The sequence below is a fragment of the Sinocyclocheilus rhinocerous genome, unplaced genomic scaffold (genome assembly GCF_001515625.1).
Source record: "Sinocyclocheilus rhinocerous isolate Xijiao unplaced genomic scaffold, SAMN03320098_v1.1 scaffold619, whole genome shotgun sequence".
Lineage (NCBI taxonomy): Eukaryota > Metazoa > Chordata > Actinopteri > Cypriniformes > Cyprinidae > Sinocyclocheilus > Sinocyclocheilus rhinocerous.
In genome coordinates this window covers 181,733-207,476 of record NW_015636051.1, presented here as the reverse complement: position 1 = coordinate 207,476, position 25,744 = coordinate 181,733, and the positions used below count along the sequence as shown (strand labels likewise).

The 25,744-nt window shown below is 35.4% G+C and overlaps 1 protein-coding gene across 2 annotated transcripts in view; it reads left to right on the top strand.

Annotated features, from left to right (window-relative positions):
• The first annotated feature begins 99 nt into the window (after positions 1-99).
• cntn5 (contactin 5) overlaps positions 100-25,744 on the top strand; it is a 200,301-nt gene continuing 174,656 nt past the window's right edge. For both annotated transcript variants that reach the window (XM_016562234.1, XM_016562233.1), the window contains exon 1: positions 100-212. In XM_016562234.1, the coding sequence (XP_016417720.1) occupies positions 158-212 (55 nt within the window). In that variant the 5' untranslated portion in view covers positions 100-157. The remainder of the gene's footprint in view (positions 213-25,744) is intronic.

Sequence of the window (25,744 nt, the reverse complement as noted above, 5' to 3'; positions counted from 1 at the left end):
AGTTAAACTAACCTACCTCTTTATTTCACTCTCACTCACACATTCACATTAAATTCACTCTGTCCCTCTCTGTTGTCATCTTGTTTTTCATAGGCACTGCTTTAATGAAGAAACAGACCTACTAACAATCTCACGGAAGGGACCCTCCAGAACAAGTATGGGGTCACCATGGAAACCACTTCTCCTGCTGTCAGTTATCAGCGGCCTAGCAGGTATGAGAGCGGCGGTGCGATTATATCAAGATAAGAAACTGCCTTTCCTGAAAACAGCCTCCTCTTGCTTGTCTCTCTCTTTCTCTCAGCAACATTAACAAAGGGCTGCCGTGAAACACTTCCTGGTATTTTTGTTATTCAGGGCTTGTTAGTGCTCCACTGCCCTCGTATTCACATTATCTGTAGCTCTCATAATGCTGTTGAGGTATTGTCGTGAACAGTTAGCTTGGTAATGGCTTGGTTAAGTAAACACCAGATAGCATAATTGATGTCTAAAATGTAGTCTTGAATGTGTAATGTTATACGTCTTTAGCAGATAGAGGAGCCCTGGGTGTGCAATTATTGAACAGATGTTTGCACCATACCAAGCTACGGCAAACAAGCCTGGTTGAGAGATGAAGTATTCCTATTAGCATGCTCATGTTTCACATGCCGTCTTTTGAAGCACCACTTTGTAGAGATGGCTTCTGTTCTGAAATACTGATAAAAAGGAATTCTGAAGAGCAGAAAGTAGAATAACAATATGAAAGCTGTGTGATTAACCAAGCAATATTGTTATGTCTAATAAACAACAGTTAATTCTGTTTTACTAATCCCGAACTGGAACATTTCACTGTTTGTTTCACTATAGCCCTATTCGGAAGGTAATTGTTTCTCATGGGGACGTAAGCTATTTTCAAAATTTAGGACAGGGGTTAGTCTGTGATTTTAATGCCGTCCAAATCCAGAATGCCAGTGTTTTTCTCCCACCACCCCGTAAAAATCCCCAGCTGAATTGCCTACTGTATTTTGACAAACACCAAGGCCGTGTGGTAATTGAATTGTCGTCCGAATCCACATCTCTGAGTTTACAAGAAGAAATCGATTCAAAATGCACTGTTTAAATCCTTTTTGACCACTGCCGAGCACTGTATGGTAATTGTTGCACTTCGCTGTAATTTGCATTATTTATTTACTGTAGTATTTACAAGAACAATATTTCATAACTGCTTCACTACAGTGAGTGGGAGCTGTTAAGAACAAAAAGAAGAAAGAGAAGAAAAGCATGTAAACATTTGAAATGGGTCATTATTACGGTAGAAACAGGTACGCAATACAATTAAAAACATGTACTATATACAATTTTATACATAACTACTGTATATCGCATATAATTATATACAATAGGACGTCTATATTATAAAATAAGCTTGGAATAGGAAGAATACATTTCCCATGAGTAATTTTTCAAATCAATTTTACACAATAATAAGAATACATTTGTAAATAATACATTTTATTTACAGCAGACAATCAGATGAGCAGTGCGTTCCTGGGTTCGCAGGATCACAGAACTCACTTCTCCACCATGAATAAATCGCCATCCGAATCCATGAGTTTTATCACTGAGGTGCCATGCAAATTTATTTTTACAGACATCCACATGAGAAACAATTACAGTCTAAATAGGGTTTATTTTTGTCTGTGTTTGTTTTGCAGATCAGCATGATGGAACAAAAATAAACAGAATAGCAAGTGTTTTTAGTTGTTTCAGAAATATCAATTACTTAATACAAATTTCTTATTTATAATTATGCAACTGAATCAGAGCTGTACTGTACTATAAAATAGCACTTTTGGCTTGTATGAAATTGCATTAAAAGTTGCAAATGCATTGCAATACACATTATATTATAATTTTACACAGTTCATTATGAGCATATTTAAGGAAAAAAAAAACTTTTAAAACCTCATTATAGTATTTAAATGGATAGTTTACCCCAAAATGAAAATTTGCTGTTGATTTACTCGCATTCAGTCTAATAAAGATATTTTTTTCTGGATAACAGGAAGATTTTTTAGCTGAAACCGTGGTCCTTGGTGATTCATAAAATGCAAATCAGTTTCTACCGCCACTTGAGAGTCCAAAAAAGCATATACAGGCAAAACACAAATAATCCCCGTGGCTCCTGACAATATATTGAGGTCTTATGAAGCAAAACAATCGGTCTGTAAAAGGAACTGAACATTATTTACAACATTATTACCTGTAATCCAGAGCCTCAGGCAAATGGGGAAGTTCAATTATTTTCCATTAACTGCTTTTTTTTTTTTTTTTTTTCTCAGTGAACTGGTTCAAATAACTGATTCACCAGTTTGTTTACTTGATCAGGCAAAGATGCACGCAAACACATATGCAATTATATTTATTACTAAAGCACCCAACAATGATGTGAAACATGGATGTTTTACATGTCTAAAGCATACAAAGTGAATACATTTGTCTTTTAGTCTTTTAACCTTTTTACATAAACCATAAGAAACTATAAAAAACAGGGACCATATACACCCGTATATTAACTCAATATCAAGAAATGTCGGGTGCATCTGAAAGTGAGTTTTATTAAGTAAGTTGTAGATGCCGCTCAAGCCACAAACTGTTTCTTTCGGTTTAATCTGATTGGGTGAACAAGTTCATCCAGTTCACTAAAATGAACTGGTTCGAAAGAATGATTCATTCATGAACTGCACTCCAGACTGTTTGCCTGAGGCTATGGATTACAGCTAATCATGTTGTAAATAATGTTGAGTTTCTTGCACAGACTGATCGTTTCACTTCATAAGAATTCAATATTTTGTCTTGCTTGTACTGTATATGCACTCTCAAAGTGCCAGTAGCTGCTGACTTGTGTTTAATGAATCACCAAGGACCTAAAATCAGCTAAAAATCTTCTTTATTATTCTGATGAAAAAAAAAAGTCACCTACAACTTGGATGGCCTGAGGGTGAGTAAAATAACAGCACATTTTCATTTCTGAGTGAACTATCCCTTTAAACAATTCTTAAAACAGCCTAATTAATTAGTACTTTTGCACCCATTGCTTTATGAATTTATGAAAGACTTGACCTCACCTTTTTTTTTTTTCAGTGCAGCCGAACATCTCAAATAATCATCACTATTATATAATAATACAGTGTTTGTGGAGCCTGGTCACACGGTTTATATCACTCAAACCCACACAGCATCTGAGCAAGGAACAGATTACACACTCACACACACATGAAATCCCACAGATTTCCATTATGTCATTCAATCAGTGTTGCACAATTCAAAAAAGTCATCCATCTGAAACAGCATGTTTTTTTTTTATAATACAAAATAATTCATGACAATATTCTTCTGTTCGACCTAATATTAAAATGCCCACAGGTAACTGTCTACTAAGGCAGCATCCTAATTGAAAAGTAACCTCATAAGTGGCTGATTTGGAACACTCTACATAGTCAACAACTGTCACTTAGAGTCACTTATGAGGTCACTTGAGATTCTGACAGAGTGTAATGTTAGCATGTTGTTAAAGCCAATGACTTAATAACAGAGATGTTTTAATATGGGGAGATACCAACCGCTGAGGCTCCACCATTGGAGAAAGCAGTCAACTTAGATCATGTGTGCCTTAGTAACCAATTGCAATATAGCCTTGGTGTCATTGAATTGTTAAGCTGTTTGACAGTCAATAAGTAGTTGCGGATACCACAGAAATGTGGTGTAAACTGAATCCTACCTGCAGCAAAATTGTCTATTATGTATGCTAATTTAAAATAAAAGTAAATGAACATACATAGCACTCACGATCAATAGGTAAAACATTCCAAATGTAAAATATAAAAGAACATATTTATTTGTTTAAACAACATATCAGTATATTTATAACAACATAGGCTCATTGAAAAAAAATGTGCCTCTACCTACATTTTAGCAGAACTTGGCTGTTCATACAATTCACTGCAGTTTCCAGCTGTAAATGTTGGCAGTAAAACACCAGTAACATTTATTCCATTTAAAATACCATAATGTTTCATATGCCATCCTGCAAACACATTTTGACAGTTGCATCACATAACTTGTGTTCCATATGTATGACTTTTCTGACATAGTAAACTTGCTTGGTAACTCACCTGGTACAGCATTGGACGATGCGGAACACTCAGGTACAAGCCCTGTGAAACACAATAAAAGAGCACAAAGTCTTGTAGAAGCAAGCTATAATGGAATGATCCTTTTATCAAATCTGTTTTTATGTCACATTTGCTTTTGTTAATTCTATCAGTTAGGTTTAGATTATAGGATTTAGTGTAGATATTACATTATTTTCAAATGAGATTTCAAATTAACTTTTAGCACCGTTCACCAGACATTACATTTCCGAACTGCCACTATGCATACAACAACCAACATAATAAATAATTGCCAGATTCACAATTGGGATGCCACAATTCTCAATATAATATTGAACTGTTCGGCACGACATCCACGGTTCAGTATGCGCTTGTGAATTCCATTATTTCCAGTTTTCTATTTATATAATTTCCGTGCATTTGTGTGTGCCCGTGAGTTCATGCGCTGAGATGAGGAAACGCCTCCCCGCTTAAACCGTGCATTTGAAAAAGTAACACACGCCAAAACACCTTCCGCTGTAATGATCTGTTTCCCTCTTCTTTTTATTCATTCCCAGTGATAGCGATGCCTTTGTCCATATTAGGGATTTCTTGGAATGTCATAAGTTCTATATTACTTCTGTGTTGCATATCTGGAATTTCTGCGCACGGGCACCCTCTGGCTTCCAGTATTAATAAAAGAGACAATACACGTGTTTATAGCACTCAATAATGGCCAATCCATCCTATTTTGGGTAAAATAGGAAAAATAATACTTCTCTCAAAATACATTTTAAGTAGACTTGTAATAATCCACGTCTTTCTCCAGTGCACAGAAGTGTAAAGGAGTTTGTTTGTTGTTAATTTGTTTTAAAAATTGCAAAAACATTCTGATGTGCCAAGCCATCAGAGCCAAACCGAAAACTGTGGTTAAAAAACCGAGGTATGTATTGAACTGTGGGCTAACTGTATTGTTGCATACCTAATACACATTCATCTGTTTTCAGATAGAACTCAACGCACTTTTAGCACCACTCTGGATATTTTATTAGTTTTGTGAAATACACAAGAAGCATCGTAATATGCAGTAATTTTACAGAAATGACACCACATGCACATTTTTCCAGTGAACCTGTGTAGATGGTAACAAATACATTCTGGGATTTCTGTCTCTGCAATTACGGATAAGCCTCTGTGTCGGGATAATGCCTAAATTTTGCTAAACAGAGCTAATGACATGTGACTATAATGTGTTTATTTATCATGAAGTTCTTCTGGTTTATTTGTTTAAATTGCAAAGTGACATAACTTACATTGACGTCTGTGTTGTGCGCAGTTCATATTAGTCTGGTTCGTCAAATCTTTTTAGCCCTAGTATCAAACTCCCTTCAGCGCTTAATCTCAGTGAAAGGTTCAGCAGGTGACCGTCTTCCCCCGGGCCATGTCTGTCTCTGAATAAACACTTTAATGCTGGTGGGAACAGAGCGAGCGGGGCACAGGAACACTCTCTACAAATTGATACCATCTGAGACTCCTGGTGTGCTTCAAAATGAAAATGTCGATTGGGGTTTGGAGAGAGAAAGAGATGGGGTGAGGGTTGAATGAGGGAAAGAGAAAAAGTCCTGCTATGAGAGATGGCAACCTGCGAATGTTGGTGTTAGAGGTGCCTGTCAAATATGTGACCCACATGATGACTTTACTGAGGTTTTGCTCATTATATTACACACTACTACATATAGCCAGAGGTGAAACGTCCCTCCATTTTCAACTATGTTGGGTTTTACTAAACTAGCACTATTTTGAGTTATCTCGAGGTGATTCTATGTTTGGGTGTGATTCCCAGAAGCAAGATTCTTACTGTGTCATATTTAAGACATGAAAGATTTTTCCCCCACTAGGAAATCAAGCAAGCTGACCCTCTCTGCCCGTCTGGGCAATTTAGAATGGCATTTTGGTCTCCCCACAGGTAATTCCAGCATCTACACGTGACCTGCAAATGTAGCTGCTATTTTCTAAGGGGTAAACATATGAATTGAGCCTGACTGTGGAGGAAAATTGGACTGATAATCTTTTGCCGGGCCATTTTTTTCCCTCTCTTTGCCTCTAGCAATCTGAAATACGTGCAGAAAGCATGAAAATACTTCACAATCTGTTTACTGCAAGGCAAATAAGTAATTTGTTCTTCAGGTCTGTCCATGACTTGAATTGTTGCCATGGAGTCTTTGTGGCTATTCTGCTTTCTAACAGGTGCTGAGAAACTTTTCACATAATAGTGCCAGCAAGTAACTAGCTAAAGGTAGCTACTACCTACTAGCTTAACTACATTTTTCAGTAGTGTGACAGTAGCTCAGCTTGTCAAAACAGTGTAGCTTTTTCGGTAACAAGGTTTTTTTTGTGTGTGTGTGTTACAGGCAGGGTTGAGGAGGCTACTTTGAAATTGCAGCTTGTCAAGTTAGAAGCTACTCAAAATTTATAGTAGCTCACTTAGAGTGCAGCTACTCAAAGTAACACACACACGCACACATGCTGGTTTCCATTTGTTTGTGGGGACATGCATAGGCGTAATGGTTTTTCTACTGTACAAACTGTATTTTCTGTCCCCTTACCCTAAGTCTACCCCTAAACCTACCCCTCACACAAACCTTTGTAGCACAGTGGCCCTTCAGAACTAATGTGTCTCATCCCTGCTCACGAATTGGTTTGGAAAATGAATGGAAAATGAATGGAGTTTGGGGTGTGCAGCAAAGTCAATATCTATTATTGTTGTAATGGCAAAATAATTTGGATAAAAACAAATGTTGGCAGGTCTTAAACTGGAAGTTTGTCCAAAATATATGAAAAGCCTGTTTTAAATGTACTTCTGCTCCATTGGCCTTCATAGGTAACATAAAACAAATAGACCTTGTATAATTTCTAAATTTATATATACAATTATATATACGATTTCTGTAAATTCTGTAGTAGGGCATTGATGTGTGGAATAGGCGGGGCATGTTCCCACTACTTTTTTGCCAAATTACAATTTTGCCCCCACAAACCTATGAAAGCTATTTAAAAAATAGTTTGTGGAACCCATGTACTGTACAGTACAACATAGAGAAAGCATCTTTAATCCCTCATTAGGGCGTTTCTTCAGACGAGGCAAAGGAGGCAGTGTCTCCTCAAAAAATTGGACAAGAAAAAAATTCATTGTACAAAAAAAAACAACAGGCATATTACAAATATGACATAATAAAAGCAAATAAATCACTATTTTTTCTAAAGAAACACTGTCCAACAGCAACACAAGTGGGTAAAGTTACAGTGGGAGTCCATGACTCTCTCGTCTCTTCTGAGCCCATTGAGTTTTATCAGACCCCCTAAAGCATGCAGTGGATTTGGTGGGGGGTAATTGAGAAGGAATGGGGGAAAATCATGTGAGAGAAGCCTCCATTGCGATATGATTGGATATGACTTGTTATGATTGGCTATGCTTGGTTCATGCGATAAATCCCGCCTCTTGTGTTCATGCACATTCCTCGTTTGCAAATCAGTCTGAATGAACAGTATAATGGTGTTAATGGGAAGACTAATAAAAAAGTAAATAAACAACTCTCACACTTATATATCACCACTTTTCCAAGTAAAAATCAAACTTCAAATGGCCTGAAAACATCATCTGTGTGTTTTTTTGTTTTTTTTTGCAATCAGCTTGTTGAAACTAAAAGTACATCTCTGCATCTGTGACCAGCGTTTACCAAGCTCTGTTGAATGATGAACCGAAAATAAGTTTATTATTAAAAAGAACAGCTGAACATGAGTGCATAAATAAAATATATAATATTAATAACTATATAAAAATGTATATTGTTTAAATTGTTACTGCTTTGAGTTATTATTTTGGAATAAATGTAAAATGCTTAAAAACACTAAACTGATAAGATTTATACTTGGTTTTAATAAATAGAAAAGCCTATTAATTACATTGTTTATGTAAAAATCAAGCGCCAACCTCTCTCGTGAAACCAACACGGAAGTGACTAAAACTGCAATTCATCGACTGTCCGCTAGAGGCTGGCTCCAGAAGGGAGTCAGTCCCATAGACTCCCCATGTTAAAATGCCCAACTTTACAGCAGAAAAAAATATGTTTACAGAGTGGCAGGTGGATTGCCGTTGCTGTCACCACCGTCGAGCTAGGTGGGCGTGGTTTCAGCAACCAGCTCTTGCCTCTTTGCCCATTTTCAATTATCCGGGAGTGACGTGCGGTGACGCGCTGCCAAGATGGCGACGGCCGGCTCCGCCCACTTTGAGCTTCATAAACGCTCTTCAGAAACCTACGGGTGACGTCACGGACACTACGTCCATGTTTTTATACAGTCTATGGTAAAAATACAAAACAGATTTCTATTCTGGTAGTGTAAGTAATATTTGCACTTATGCACATTCATTCAAGAGAGTTTGCACATTCTTTTTTATATACTCACTATTTCATTGTATTTAAAATATCGTGCTGCAACCTGCTTATCTAGTAAGAACAAGGATTGACTTCATCTATTATTCGTTTGAATTTGTTATTCATTTTGAAGTCATTATTCGTGCCTTTATGATTACGATATTCGGCTTCAGGGCTCATTTCTAAAGACTATATAGTTCATCAGAGAGATTAGTTTATTAATGTAGTTCACATGGTTGTAAAGCTGAGTGTGCAATACAATAGGTCAGAAATTGTGATTTAGCATTTTGTCACGCCACATGGCTAATCGTTAAAAAAAGTACCTCTTTACCAGAAAAGCTACACTATTATTAAAAGAGCTGAGCTTCTGTCACACTTCTGAATAATGAGACAAAATTAGCAGCATTGCTACTTTTAATCCCCAACGCTGCCACTGGGTGTACAGTATTTATTTATATTTACACTTAACCATTTAACAGATACTTTTATTCAAAGTGACTTACAAATGAAGAACATCTTTGTGGGAGTAAACCAGAGTCATACAGTGCATTTGTTTATGGTTATGGGTTAATTTTATGCTTTCTGGAAGATCAGCAAGAAAGCTTGAGGTAATGTTTGAGACAACAATGTGAGACATGAGAAAATCAGACCCATCCTGCTTCAATATACTGTGCAGCTCTAGCAGCGGCCATCAAGCTAGCATGATTAACCTTCTGCCGATGATCCAGAATGAGATGGGATGCCTGATCTTTAATCAGCTGAAAAAAGGCCCACATCACCCCTGATGGTCTCACTCCTGTAGCGGCCTGCATTAAAGTCAGGGCTTTGGAGTCGACCTTCAGAACTGCCACTGAATCGCTTTCCAGAGGCTTCACCCTCTCTGTTCCTTTTTTTAGCTGGTTGAAGGCCAGATGTGCTACCATGATCGGGATCATTTGCAGGCTGAAACACTTCCGTAGCAAGTTGCACCGTATCGTGACAAAATGCTACATTGTGCTGTTTGGTCACATTAGACACAATTGTAAAGCCCAAAGTATACTTCACTTTTTACTCATACGCGAGGGTCAGCATACAGTGTGTATTTTGTTATCAGAATAGTACACGGAACACCTGATTTTTGTAACCATGCACATGTGCATTGACTTTGTTTTGCAGTAAGCAGTTGTTCCACAAGGTGGCAACACTCTTCCGGGCCATTGTTTCATAGTAGAAAACAAAACTAAAGAGATGGAACAACAACGACAAAATAGCAGAGACAGCAACAGACGGCCCCATTGACAAGCACTTGTGTGAGAGGGTATGAGATAGCTCAGCTTTGGTTTAAAAGAGTGCAAAGATATTTTTTTATCGTTATAACTTCTGGAGAAAAAAAGAGCAGACACTGGAAATAGATGGAGCTTTCTAGAGTGCATGTGTCGACCACTTGTGTTCGCACAAAAATATCAAATAGAGAATACTTGCTACGTGTTCAACTGTATGCATATGCTAGCATACACATACAAAAATTATGTATACTTTGGGCTTACCTCTACAACCAAGCAAGCATATTAAGCACACTGCCCTAGCATGTCCTCTGTCATATGTGGCAATCATTCATTGTACTGAATCGGTTCATTTGGTTAGTTTGTCTCTAAACACCTATTAAAGGGTTCATCATTTCATACAGTTCCCAGCCATAATACGATAAGGGCCAGATTTACTAATAGCAAGCTCTCTTTTGGCAAGATTTACAAAAGACGCGCAGTGAAAAATTAGCGCTGAAAAGTCGTGGACACAATTTTTTTTTTTTTTTTTTTTTCTTGGCAGCTGACCTTATTGCATATGCATCTATAGGAGTTTCCCTTTCAGACTCAAAATGTATGGGAGTGGGAGGAGAGTATTTAAATGAATAACACAATATGATTTACTAAGTTTTGCCATTGTCAATTTACTGGTATTTGTGCCATTATTTCCTGCCCCAAAAAAGCATTGATAATAATAGAATGATAATTGGTAGATTGCGTTGGTCATTTTGGAAATTAGATGTTGCGTCTGTGTTCTTTAATTTGGGCATTGTCAGTAGATCAACCGCAGAAATTTCCAATCCCATCAGCGGTTTAATGGGATTCAGGGCCGTTTCTAGACATTTGGAGGCCCTAGGTAAAATTAATGTTGGAGACCCCCACCCCCAATTAAAAACACTTGAAACAAATATGATTCCTAACCTTTTTATTTATACAACATTTCATTTCAAATTTTGTATATTTTTATTTATACAGTACCGGTCAAAAGTTTGGACACATTACTATTTTTAATGTTTCTGAAATAAGTCTCTTACAGTATGTTCATCAAGCCTGCATTTATTTGATCAAAAATAGAGAGAAAAAAAAACGTTAATATTGTAAAATATTGTTACAATTTAAAATAATGGTTTTCTATTTTACCATAATTTAAAATATAATCTATTTATGTGATGCAAAGCTGAATTTTCATTACTCCAGTCTTCAGTGTCACATGATCCTTCAGATATCATTCGAATATGCTGATTTATTATCAATGTTAGAAACGGTTGTGCTGCTTAATATTTATTTTATAACCTGTGATACTTTTTTCAGGGTTTTTTTGATGATTAAAAAGTTGTTTTAAAAAATAGAAACCTTTTATAACAATATTAGTCTTTACTATCACTTTTTATCAATTTAAAACATCCTTGCTGAATATTATTGTTCTGTATTTTTGATCAAATAAATGCAGGCTTTATGAGCATAAGAGACTTCTTTCAAAAACATAAAAAAAAAAAAAAAACATGTGTCCAAACTTTTGATGGTAATCTATGTACATATTAATCAAACTTTATCAAAAGGTAATCTCTTTTTTGTTTGTTGAGGATGTTATTATAGTTGTGAAAGAAACACACTCAAGGCCGCACGCTCACATGAAAACATGGCGGGTGTGTCAGGGCTCTGTCACAAAACCATGAATAAACTAGACCGAAGTGACAGAACCCTGACACCGTCTCAAAGCCTGAGGCCCTAGGAAATTGCCTGTTCTGCCTGTAGGTAGCGCCTGCCCTGATGGGATTACATTCTCACTCTAATTTGCCCTGTTTAGTAAATCTTGCCCTAAGTTTTTATTTGCACATTACCTAATCTGCCATGACTTTAAACTGCTTGTAATGTAGCAAACTACTTTGGCTTGACTGTAGTTTAACTACTGCTGCCTTCAAGTCCACTTGGGAAGTTCCTACTTACAAGCTCAGAAGTCATAATTATTATGTGATGTACATTCGGGTGAATTTGGTGGAGGAACACGTGAGCATATTAGTAATTGATTAGCTTTGCAACACTGACACTGAATCAACATTGAACTTACTTGAGCTGAATAATGAAACCTTTGCCTTCTGAAGAGCTGCTTTATAGTGAACTGAATATGTTTCATAATTGATGAACTTTGCAACATTGACGCTGTTATTGAACTGAACTGAATTGACATTGAACTAAATTGAGCTGAACTGACACTATTCTCTAAAGATCTGCATTACAGTTGGAAACAGTTTCATAACTGATGAATTTTAACACTGTTATGTTCCTTTTTATCACTGTCAAGCTGCTTTGAAACAAATAATGTGCATTAGGTGTGTAACTGATGATGTATCTGTGTATTCAATCATTCTCATGCTGCCAAAGAGAATGATGGGAAATGTAGTTTTGTTGTGCAATCCTGTCACCTCATTAAGCAGCTAAATGAGTAGTTTTATCTGGCAAGCTTCATCGCTATTCTTCATCAGCGTTACATAACAGAGGTACAAGACAATTGCACAGTCAACATACACAATTAAGACTTAATTATGACCAATTTGTTTCTGTCATGATTCTTTAATCGACACGCCTTCAACTTGAAAAGTCTGAAAGAAAATTCAGAATTTCTCATTGGTAATTACATTGTGGTGGCATTCATGTGTGTTCATCTCTTAAATACGGTCATTCTGACATGACATGAAGACAGCATGCTTTTAAGTAGTTTGTTGCTAGGAAAGCTATATTAAAGTTTCAAAGTAACTTCCCCAACACTGTAGTGTAACATGGTGAAATCATGGCTCTGGTGAAATCATGAACTTGGACTTATGCCCTATTAACAAATGCCAACATCTGTCTCAGATGATTGCTTTAGTTCTGCTCTTGATTCCAGCCTTGTTTTCACTCTTCCTGTCCATTGTTACTTGTAGAAATGCACAGTTCAGCATCATAAGAATGGAATAAACTTGAAATAAAAGTTTATTTCCATTTACACATTTTGTCCATATAATGTGATTCTGTATTCTCTTTTCTTTTTTTTTTGGAATACTTACAATGTTTGTGTGGGAGTAAGGCTATGTTTGATCATTTAACTGTGAAACAAGCATGTTCACAACCATTATTGGTTATTCACAGGTCAAATATTTAGATGTGATATTTTAATACTACAGCATATTAAAAAATGTTCTGCTTCCCAGCGATATGGATGTTGAAACATCCTTTGAAACGGGTGGGTGCACTGCTCTATGCCTGTGAATGTGTGATACTGACTCTGGGTAGCTGAGGAAACTTTCATTATGTCCCAGTTTGAATCCATCCTAAATAGTATGTATGGAAAGTATGTATTTATGCATGTATTTATTTATTTATTTGATTGATTGATTGTTTGTTTATTTATTTTATAATAACATTTATAATTATTAAATGTATTTATAATTCTGTAATTTTATACAATTTATAATTTATAAATTGTAATAATTATTACACTTTTATTAATAATTACCTGCCTGTCTGTCTTTTTGTCTGTTTATAATTTCATATATAAACTAATTTAATTTATATAATACAAAATAGTTTGTCTGTTGATTTATTCATTTAATAATTCTAAATATTAAAATTGTAATAATTGCATTTAATATATGAACATGTAATTTAATGTTAATTTGAATTCTAAGGTACTCAACATCGACTTGATAATACTCATCTGCCACAATTATCTAAATGTACCTTTTTTCTTTTTTTTTTCCCAGAAGTATAGATATATGCGATTATGGGATTAGCATTTTATGTAATACCGTACATTTGGCATCGTTCAGCACTAACTGAAATACAGCACTGAATATTATAAATGAGCATCGCCATCGTCATAATGGACCATGGCTCTGAATGTTGTTGATATTGCTGATGTTTTACAAAATGTTCACCACTTTTTTATGCATAAGAAATTTCCCTGTTTAATACAACTCTGAGTTTAAACTTTTCAGTGATTTGCTGAAGTGTCTCAGGATGCGTACGGCTGCATCAGATAAATCTGTGTGAATTACACGTCCTTTATTTAGTATTAGAATGAACTGTCTCCTGCTGCTGGACCGAAGCTGAGTCAGGGACCGATACATAATGGCTCGATGTGGACACCTGCATTAAGAATAAACCGGCACTTTATGCTGATGGTCTACCAGAGAGCCACACTTAACAGCCATTACTCTCAGCTATGTGCTTACACACCAGAAAATAAATGCATGCGCAGGCGGCCTGCAGACCACAGTAAATATTGCGCAAAAAGGTCACACTGCCACTGACTTAAAGCTTATTGAAGTGTTGCCGTAATAGCACATTTTGAATTCTAATGACTTCTCAATAGATTTATTTATTTATTTGGCAGGTGTTACTTTGCTGGCTAACTTTTATTGGTTTTAAGGTAGAAAGAACTGTTTATACTTCATAGGTTCAGTATATTTACACTGCCATTCAAAAGTATGGGGAGTTGTTGAAAGAAGTCTCTATTATTCTATTGTGCTTACACACCAGAAAATAAATGCATGCGCAGGCGGCCTGCAGACCACAGTAAATATTGCGCAAAAAGGTCACACTGCCACTGACTTAAAGCTTATTGAAGTGTTGCCGTAATAGCACATTTTGAATTCTAATGACTTCTCAATAGATTTATTTATTTATTTGGCAGGTGTTACTTTGCTGGCTAACTTTTATTGGTTTTAAGGTAGAAAGAACTGTTTATACTTCATAGGTTCAGTATATTTACACTGCCATTCAAAAGTATGGGGTGTTGTTGAAAGAAGTCTCTATACATTATTCTATTCTATTCTATTCTATTCTGTAATTTACAAATATACAAATTTATTCAATTGATGGCAATGCTGAATTTTCAACACTTTCAATTTGTTTTTTTTTTCTTATACTGTTGAATATAGATGAAAATCGTAATTAATTAGTTTTTCAGGATTCTTTGATAAACAGACTATTGTAATGGAAATGTAATGTAACATTATAAATACATAAACATTTTTTTATATTTTTGAATCAATTTAATGTGTCCTTGTTGAATAAAAGCATACATTTCTTTAGACATTTCTTAAATAAATAAATACATAAATAAATACATCATACTGACCCCAAACTTTAAAGTGGTAGTTTATTTAGTTGGTCTAAGTTCTACACAGTGCTTTAAAAAAAAATCAGCAATTGTAGACCTTTTTTTAAAATAAAGCTCTAATTGAAGTTGCATCTTGAAAGGGATTAGTATATTTGTTTTCCATTAGACGATAACTGCACTGCTAATTTATTTCAAGCTAAAATCAAGTACAAACACTTGCTGACTTTACAAGCTGTAATTAGTAATCAAAATCATTTCTTCTGATCACCAACCAAAATATGATTGAAACAACTCAGTGTGCTCATTCCATTTTTAAAAACTCTACCCACACAGTACTTAAGAGTCAGCCACTGGTGTTAAAAGTCATTGAGCGAGCTGTGTGTTTTCTCTCTCTTAAAGGGAAAGTTCATCCACAAATGAAAAGTCGGTCATTATTTACACATCCTAATGTGTTTTAATACATGTGACTTCCTTCTGTAGAACAATTTTTTTTTTTTTTTCAATTAACATGAATGTAGACTGGGAAAAAAGGGGTATTAAAGGTGTCCTATTATGCAAAAATCAGTTTTATAAGGTGTTTGAACACAGTTGTGTGGCCGCAGTGTGTGAAAACAACCAGCCTATAATGGTAAAAATCCACCCACTCATTTTTTCATAATTCCAATAAATCATAAACAGTCCCTGCAAACGAGCAGTTCCAGATTTCTCCCTATATACACGTCATACTAGTGCTGGGGAGGTATACCGGTTCATACCGAATACTGGTGTTTATTTTTGTTATGATATCAATTTTTAAAATACCGCAATACGTATGTCGCTTAAACAACGTTCGGAACTCGACACTGTTTGAAGGGGGTCCCTTTTCACTGTTGTACTGTGGTGAGGGAACAGCTGTATCTGTTACTAAGCGTGAAAGTTCCGAAACTGAAGCTGTAGAACTAATAGAACGTGATAACACAGAAGAACTCATCCACAATATCCACATTGACCGCCACAAATATCCACCGCCCCCTTGCCATCAATGACAGTAAAATAGGGCATTCTAAGTCAGTATACTGCAGTATTTCCTCTCTCAATCAGTAGAAAATATGGTTAACACCCAGTCATGCATGAAAAAAAAATACCGTCATGTACCGTGAAACCGATATAATTTTGAAAAATACCAAGATATAAATTTTTGGTCATACCGCCCAGCACTACGTCATACTAGGGAAAGTCCTGCCCATTTGTGACGCGCTCTGCCCTATTAGCATAGACTGAGTGAGAAGCAGCAGTCCGCCATTACTGTTTTCTTGCTGCATGTAGCTGCTGGAGATACGATGTCAGCACCAAAGAGGCATTACAAATGTTGTGTTTCGGGATGCACCAATGAACATAGGTGTCTCCATAGATCGCTGAGGACACGGTGGTTAAGTTTCTGTGAGAGTGTACAAAATCTGTTGTACTGCAAAGTAGCTGCGTCTGCAAAGAGAATTGATTTGGAATTGACAGAGTACACCAATTTCGCCAGCAGGAACACTAATCACTGCGATAGTGATATCAAATGAAACACCTATTTGCAACAAAGAAATACCAATCAATAGCATACAAAATGTGCAGTGCAGGGGGTCCTTCAGGACAGGTTTAAAAACCACTGCTTTAAATAATACTGTTAAATAATTAGCAGCACCAGTCAGATCCGGTCACAATATATTCCTTACTCAGACAAGTTTGGCTGAATTAAATAAATCAGAAGCCTAGGAAAAAAGTCTTTAAAATCTTAATCATGTCACTGAAATGTAACGTCTCGGTTACGTATGTAACCCTCGTTCCCTGAAGGAGGGAACGGAGACGTCACGTCGGATGACCGACGTATGCACATATATATATATATATATATATATATATATATTTTTTATTTTTTTATTTATATATACACTTTTTATATATTTTTTTATTTTATTCGTTTTAAGAATGAAAGCTAGAGTCTATTTTCATTGCAATCGTACAGTTTTCAAAGAATCTTTTAAGTTCCACAAAAGTGACCTTACCATTACTTTTGCTTATCACTCTTTTGCTATAAGAGGCAAAAGGCTTTGATACATGGAAACTCATAAGTGCAAAGAACTGCATTTTTACTTGATTTATTTAAAAATGCTAAATTCAATCAATTCATTAAATTACATTTACGCATTTGGCATTGTGACCCAGCTAGCCGTCCGGCCAACAAAGTCAGGTATCGTGGTTCCGACGGTCTAGGGAGGAACTAGATAGGCATGGTACGACACACAAGATGTCATGCAAAAAGTGGTTTATTGTCTTCCCACGAGCGTAAGTGAGAGTGCTGAATAAATACAAAGTACAAATAAACAAAATAACTTAAGTTTGGTGCTCAAACTCAGCACCTTCACTGGGCTACACAAAACCACAAAGAAAATTGCTGGAGCAGCGAACCTAGCACTACACAATGCTGAAAAGCCCCATAGCTGGGCGCTGCTAAAAACCTCCCTTCTACAAGACAACAGGTGGTTTAAATAGAAATATTTCCCGCCAAACAAAATTGGACCAAACCAATTCAACAGAATTATCTCCTCATAGACAGTTCATATTTCTCTAATGACACACTATTCCATAGCCATTTAAATAACAAAAGACAGCAACTAGCGCGGTAGACAACACAAATCAATAGATACATACATACATGACAATAATGAAAGTAACTCAATGAAATCAGAGTTACCCAAACAATACAACATGGTATGATCATTGTTACCATGAGCACATTCTACCTATGCACGCTGGCAGAATGAACCCAGGGACAGCGGAACAGGTAAATAACAACATGATGATTGCCGTTAACTAATGTCAGAAACAATAAATGCTTTTTACAACAACAAACAAAGTCATTGAAGTTATTAAGCATCTTTACCTAACAAAAACAATGAAAGAAACAAGACTTACAAATTGCAACGACTTGTATATAATGTGCATGATGATGATATCCATAGGAAGATGCAAACCTCACATGTGTACACAAAGGCTTCGCGAAAGCATATTAACACCATATTATCTACAAACAATAGGCTTACATAATTGAATAGCTCACTCATACGCACAGATAAACAAACAACGGTGCATTAAACTGGCGCTCCGGTGATGACGTCATCTGACCGATCGTCATCACAGGCATGCAAACCCATGACCTTTGCATTGCTAGCTCTACTTTTTGAGCTACAGAAAGGCAAGGAAAACAATTAAGTTGACACGTGAATTGAACCCACAAAGAATATCCTGAAATATGTTCTGGCCCAAATAGGAATTATTATTTCTAAAGATGTATAAGAACTTCTTAATTATTTAGTAATGCAGATTTTAATATTTAATATTTGCTAAGTAGGGTTGTGTTTTAATGAAGTTTTAACTTTATGATTATCTACCATGGAAAAACTTCCTTGTCCTTGTGTACTTTTTAAAGCTTGAATGCTTTAGTTCACATTCATTGAAATTGTATGGAAAAGAGCAGCTAGTATAGTCTTCAAAACATTGTCTTTTCAGTTCCACTGAAAAAAGAAAGTTATACAGGTTTGGAACAACGTAAGGCTGATTAAATAATGAATTTTCAAGTATTTCAAGTGACCTTACAGTACCATTGCGTTTGGTTATCGCTCTTTGGCTGGAAGGCAAAAGGCTTTAATACAGTTCTAATACTGTGGGGGAAAGTCAGACACGCATGTTTTACTGTTCAGAGCCACTGTGTGGGAGCATTACTGATGGAGGTTTAAATCCTACAGTTCTCTCGAGCTGAAAATATAGTAATTGCTCTACTGAGGTTTGCACATTGCCAGCTGAATTTCTTCACCTCATCGGCGCTGCGTGCATGTGGGTTAATATGTGGAATGATATAAAGATTATCAGGTTGAAAAACACAAAAAAACAAAAACAAAATGCGATGCAGAGAGACTGCAGAAGATTATGAAGCTTACTCATGAGGATTCATCTCTAAACGCTGATTAAAATCAGCATTAAGCCTCACTAATATTCAGAATCTGTGAAGCTGAGCCTCTCAATTCCAGATTCAGACCAGGGTGATGACACAGATATTCAGGCTCTATTTAGACATATTTAAACATGGATTTTGTTCTATGTATTTATTTATCTTTTTTTTTTTTTTTACTATTTAGCTAAAGCCATTAAAAGAGGCATAAAACAGATTCTCACACTGGCAGAAAACATCTTTAATAGTATACAGTATCTGTGTTTGACGAAGCGCTGATCTCGTTCTGTTGAAGTAGAAAGTCACAGAGGATGCTTTTTGGTTTAACTTCAATCAGTCATAGAAATGTGTTAGTTCAATGCGTAGGTTTGCAAACTTCTTTTTAAAATACTATTTAACACATTTTGACACACATTTTTATTCCCTGTACTGTCAAAACAGGAAAGTAGCATCCCAGCAAATAAAAGTGTTCTAAAAATGCATTGCTAAATTAACGGTCCTATGAAGTTATAAAAACATTCTTTCTGAACGTTCTCTGAATGTTCAAAACGTCAGGTTTTTACATGTTTTTAAAAAAAAAAAACATTTTTCTTGGCTATTTAAACATTACGGGAACATTCCATTTTATCTTTTTGCAAACATTTTGGGAATGTTATTTTGAATGTTTTCTGAAAAAGAATAATAAAAAAAAAATGTTAGATGAATGTCCAACCAACGTTTTAGGAAAAAAAATGTTGCATCAACAGTTTGTAAATAATGTTTTTGTGTTAACGTTTTGAGAACGTTATTAAAGACAAAATCACTTTGAAGAAATGTTGTAGTGACATTAGCTGGAATGTGTGAACATTTACATTATTAAAAATTACAATATATATATATATATATATATATATATACACATACACATGTATGTATGTATGTATGTATATACGTGTATGTGTGTGTGTACATATAAATACAAATAAAAAATTTAAAATTAAAAAAAAAAAAATCTAATGACTTTTCACAATATTTACTTGTATCTCAATATTGTATTTATTTGCCCTGAGATAGCTTTTTTATTATTAGTTTTTGAATCCTCATTTCAAACTAATCAATGTTGCAAAAACTGTAGTTAAAATTAATCAAGCTGTGAAGGCATTTTTTTCTAATGAACTTTAAATTGGAGACATCATAAAAACATCTCTGTTGTCTCATAATTAAGGGGCAAAAAAAGTGCATGAAATTCCCTGTGATTTTCATGATGTTGCTCAGTTTTACAAAGCAGAGAATTAATCAAAACAGAAACTCCACCGAGCAAATATACTGTGAATTTGTCTAGCCCTACCTACATACATGTCTGTCTGTGTGTGTGTGTGTGTGTGTGTGTGTGTGTGTGTGTGTGTGTGTGTGTGTACACACATATGCATCTTTTGTGACACTAAAGGAGGATACCCGAGACATCTCTGTTTGTCTTAGGGTGTCCAATGACAATCGCGTTTCTAATGTATTCCAGAAAATTGTGCCTGGCAGCTCTATTGAAGCGAATGGAGTGTTAAGATCACACAAATAGCTCTGTAAATTTGGGATTTCAAGTTCTAATGTTTAATGGAATGCTTTCTGTTCCCTCAAATTTATCTTCATCACCTGCATGCTGTCATTGGTCATCTTTACTGGCTTGTCGGTTTGGACTCTGTCACTTCACACGCTAGAGAGCTGCACTGGCCGCGTCCATTTTTTATAGACTTTAAAATCTGTGTAGAAATTAAAAGTGAGTGTTATAAATTATATGTCGGGGGCTGAAAATCATTCACCAATGGTGGCCAAAGGATATATATGCATTGTATTATATGTATTCATTTTATTAATAATGACATTCCTTTAATTGCCCATGAATATGCCTTTATGTACCAAAGCAAAAAAAAAGATAAATGTAAAACGTTTCTCTCATACCTGTCATTTAATTAAAGTATTTATTTATTTATTTTTCAGGTTTAGTTTTATTATTATTATTATTATTATTATTATTATTATTATTATTATTATCATTATTATCATTATTATGATCATTATCATTATTATTATTATTATTATTATTATTAATGTTAGTAATTTGAATACTTTTATTAAAATTATATAATTTTTATTTAGTGAAAAACACAATGGTGTTTCACTAGAATTTAAAAGGATAGTTCACCCAAAAATGAAAATTACCCCATGATTTACTCACCCTCAAGACTTTTTTTTTCTTTCAGACGGATACAACTGGAGTTATATTAAAAAAGGGTCCTGACTCTTCCAAGCTTTATAATGGCAGTGAATGGTGGTCGAGATTTTGAAACAAAATAAAGTGCATCCATCCATCATAAAAAGTGCTCCACACAGCTCCGGGGGTTAATAAAGGCCTTCTGAAGTGAAGTGATGCGTTTGTGTAAGAAAAAATACCCATATTTAAAACGCTACGCTTACGCTAAGCCTACGTCCTACGTCATCCGCTGGAACGCCACTCTCTTGTGAACACACGTACGACAGTTAGTGGAAACTAGACATTACGGTTTATAACGTTTTAAATATGGATACTTTTGTTACACAAATGCATCGCTTCGCTTCAGAAGGCTCCCCCGGAGTTTCGTGGAATACTTTTTATGATGGATAGATGCACTTTTTTGGCCTTCAAAAGCTCGACCCCCATTCACTGCCATTATAAAGCTCGGAAGAGACAGAACATTTTTTAATATAAGTCTGATTGTATTCGTCTGAAAGAAGAAAGTCATATACACCTAGTATGGCTTGAGGGGGAGAAAATCATGGGGTGATTTTCATTTTTGGGTGAACTATCCCTTTAATACTTTACATTGACAATATTTTAATTCTCCTCTCCACACATTACTTTACTCTGACCAGGCTGATTTGTATTTCATTTATAAATAAAGTTGCCATTAAAAGTCTTTCTCTGACATTTTCTGTTGAACTTCTGTTGGTCACCTGTGGTGGGGACCCTTACAAATGTAAGGACAATTTGAGTTGAATAATATAGCTTTTACTGTCTATCTAAATATGCAAAAATGTTAATGTACACTTCACACAGGAATACAAATGAGTTCACCTGGTTACACAAAGACTGTCTGGGGATCGTTATTTCTTTAATCATGAATTAAATTAAGTATTTTTACTTTGGTGTGTCAATTTGCATTTCCTTTAAAACAAAGCAGCATCGCTTTGGTGCAAATATATATGATAGTGTTACTGAATGCAAATTCAATCATAATGTAAGATAAGCAAGTTATAGGCATGTGTTCATAATGATGTAACTATTATTATCAAATAATAAACAGTTAATGACCATTATCATTTCACTTGCAAGATGTTGCACCTTTTAATTAAATAAGCCACTCTTTCTCTATTTTTACACTGTCTCTCCATTTCTTGCTCTGTCTGTCTCTTCTGGGAAATATAGAAAGTGCTACTTTGATAAAGAAACTTGAGCAAAGTTGTTGTTTTTTATCATCAGTAATGAATGTTCTCATCACTTATCACAGTTGTCTGTTCTCTCACCACAGTTGGTGAAAAAAAATAAATAAATACATGAGGCCTCCAGCAAACCCTCTAAAGCAAAGAACAACCCCGCTGAGCAGTGGGATGTGTCAGTCAGGGTGTGCGCTAGTCAGAATTGACTTGAGAAAGCCATTTAAATTCCAGTTTAGTTCCAGAATTTGAGTTAAATGTTAACTGAAGTTGCAAAAGGGATGCAGGAGCAATTTGGATTTTAGGGAGTAGGTTTAAAATGCAAAGAAATACATCTGATGTCCCACTGTAAATTACCCATAAACGTAAAATACCAACAACATAAGGGGTATTTTCCAAAACATTGCATGATACTATTAATTAACTTTAATTGATAATTAAATTACCATTTATATTATATTATATTATATTATATATTAAGTATATTAGTCATTATATTAGTCATGCTACACTGTCAATAAATGCATGAAGATGACGGTTTAGAAAGTCTTTAATCTAACACACAGGTAATCCACAAACACAGGGTAGAGTTGACGAGACCAGAAAAACACCGGGGAAGAACACAGGGTTAAATAAAAGGGGAACTAACAAGATAATTGAACTAAACAGATGAACATGATGACTAATTAAACACAAGAGTAAAACTAGGTCACAGGGCTAGGATGACAAGACAAACAGAACAGAAACCATGACAATATTATGTTACTGGTCAAAAGTTTGGAACAATTAAGAAGTATCTTATGCTCACTAACACTGTATTTACAGTATTTAATGGAAAAGATACAGTAAAACCAGTAATTTTGTGAAATGTTATTACAATAACTGTTTTCTGTTTTGACATTTCAAGATGTAATTTATTCCTGTGATGGCAAAGCTGCATTTTCAGTAGCCATTCCACTCCAGTCTTCAGTGCAAAATTTCTGTTATGTGAAAGGACATCCCAATTGTAAAATTTGATGAATCTTGTTGCCAGTCTTGTTGTATTCTGTATTATTATCTTTCAGAGCTGTAAAAATGATGCTCTGAAACGGCTTTTTTTTCACATGCTGTAGGGCCCCGACGGATGCTGGAAGAAGTAATCGTGCTGTTTAGGCCAATTTATGAGCGCGAAGACAAAAAGAATTTCAAGCGGTTTGCTAATATAGTGTGGTTTTTAACAAAACAATATCAATTCATGCAGAGGTCGTATTGAATTGTTTTTAAATTGTCCCGGGAGAAACACAACTGTAAAGCTGTTTGCAACAGTCTCTCTGATATAATATCATGCAGGCTTGATTTTATCGGGGATGGGGTTTATTCAACCTGAGCTAGACTTCACGTTTCTGCACCCAGCATGTGAACAAACAAACACGCTCCGCTCTGGCTGTAAAAATGTGAACAACAACACAGCGCGAAATCTGCTAAGGCAGAGATAATGTTGTGTAAAATGCCTTGATGTTGATTATTCAAAATCATCGGGGCATAACTGCCTTTTGCACAAGGAGTATAACGAAACGGATATCAAGCTGAGGGTTTAAATTGCTTCTAAAAATAAGTGTTTGGAATGAAAAAAAAACTTCTAGCCCTTTATTTTTTTTTTCTTTCATTAAAGTAACAATGCCCTGGACTGTCCAGCTTTGAGAGAGAACTTGAGAGAGAAATGCATTTTATTTTCATTGTATTGCCCATTTTCAGGGCAGTAGCTGGTGGCATGAGGGACTTAAAGAGAAGAAAGCATACCAATTAAACATTTCTATACAGGATGTCAAAACAACAGCTCACAGACAGGGAGCAGTTCTAAGTAATCCAGCTCATTGCAGTCGACGTGGCGTCAAACTTTAATTGGCCATATAAACTGCCTGCAATTTAAAGATACTCTAGTTCAGTGTTAATATTTCTTTAGTGGAACAAAAAAGGAGTTGTTTTGCAGAATATCCCTGCTGCTCTTTTTTTCACAACAAAAGTATTTATTGCCCAGAGGATGTCAAGTCCTCAAAAAAGGTCAAAATGGTTCAAATTAATCTGTATGTGCTAAATTCTTTAAAAAAAAAACACACACTTCTGACGCCATGTAAGCTTCATGTAAGGAATAGACCAAAATGTATGTGTACTGTATGCACTTTCTGCCTTATATAAATGGCTTGTCTGATACTATAGTAAACTTGCTCGATAGCTCACCTGGTGCAGCAGTACATTTGTGATGCAAAGCGCTTGGATATGAGTCCCATAAAAGCAAAAGACTTGGAGAAGGAAGCTAAAATGGTATGGTATGGTAAAATGTTTTTTTGTTTTGTTTTTGTTAACACTATGGGTTTAAGCTAGCATTTAGTGTGTTTTTTAACATTATAGAGCATTAACCTTTTAGCTCCAATCACCAGACATTTCATTTCCAAACTGCCACAATACAATATGACAACCAACATAAAATTATGTTGCCAGATTCAAGTTCATGTTCTGGATAAAACTGAACCTGCTTTTTGCATCACTCATTGGACGATTCACTTTGAAAGTGGTGTGAAACTTGCAAGAAGCGACATAATATTATTTTGCACAAATGTCACACCAGGCACATCCATTGAGCGAATGTGTGAATGTTTATGAGTTCATATTGTTAGCCAGGAGGTGCTGACTTCATCTCTATGTGTGCATTCACTGTTTTCTCAAAGGATTTGAGTTGTTTTATCAAGTTTACAAAGAGTGGCTGAATGGCTGGTACAGTTAATTTGTTTTTGCTGAGTCAATTTTTTCTCCATTGATTTTTGATCTGGCCAGGCCGTTGCATGGAGGGATAGTTGTTTAAAGCTGACAGCACTGATTGTTTGTTGCACTGGGTTTGGCCTTCCCCCTTTTTTATTTCTCTTTATCTCTCTATACACACCCGGACAACAAAGTGTGTTAGAATGCTTTGACGAGTCTGCTACTATATCTTACTATAACTTTACTATACTGCTACTATAACTTTTCAGTGTATATACAGGGCTATACGTTAACTTTTTTTTCACATAGCACTGGTGCTACAGAGGTTGAAAGTTTTGTAGCACAGGCCAAAAAGTTGTAGCACAAGTATAAAATGTCTGTTATCATGTCTGAAAACAAACACAAGTAATGGAGTTCATCACTTAAACAGGCACTGAGTTTTTTCGTAGCACGTGCGACATATATGTCGCACTGTACAGCCCTGATATATATATATATATATATATATATATATATATATATTAGGGCTGTCATCGTTAATGCATGCAATTAATTTTACAATCCTTAACGCGTTAAAATAATTTACCTGAAATTAACGCAAAATTACTGAAGCACAATTTCTATTCTAACCCTTTAACCCAATT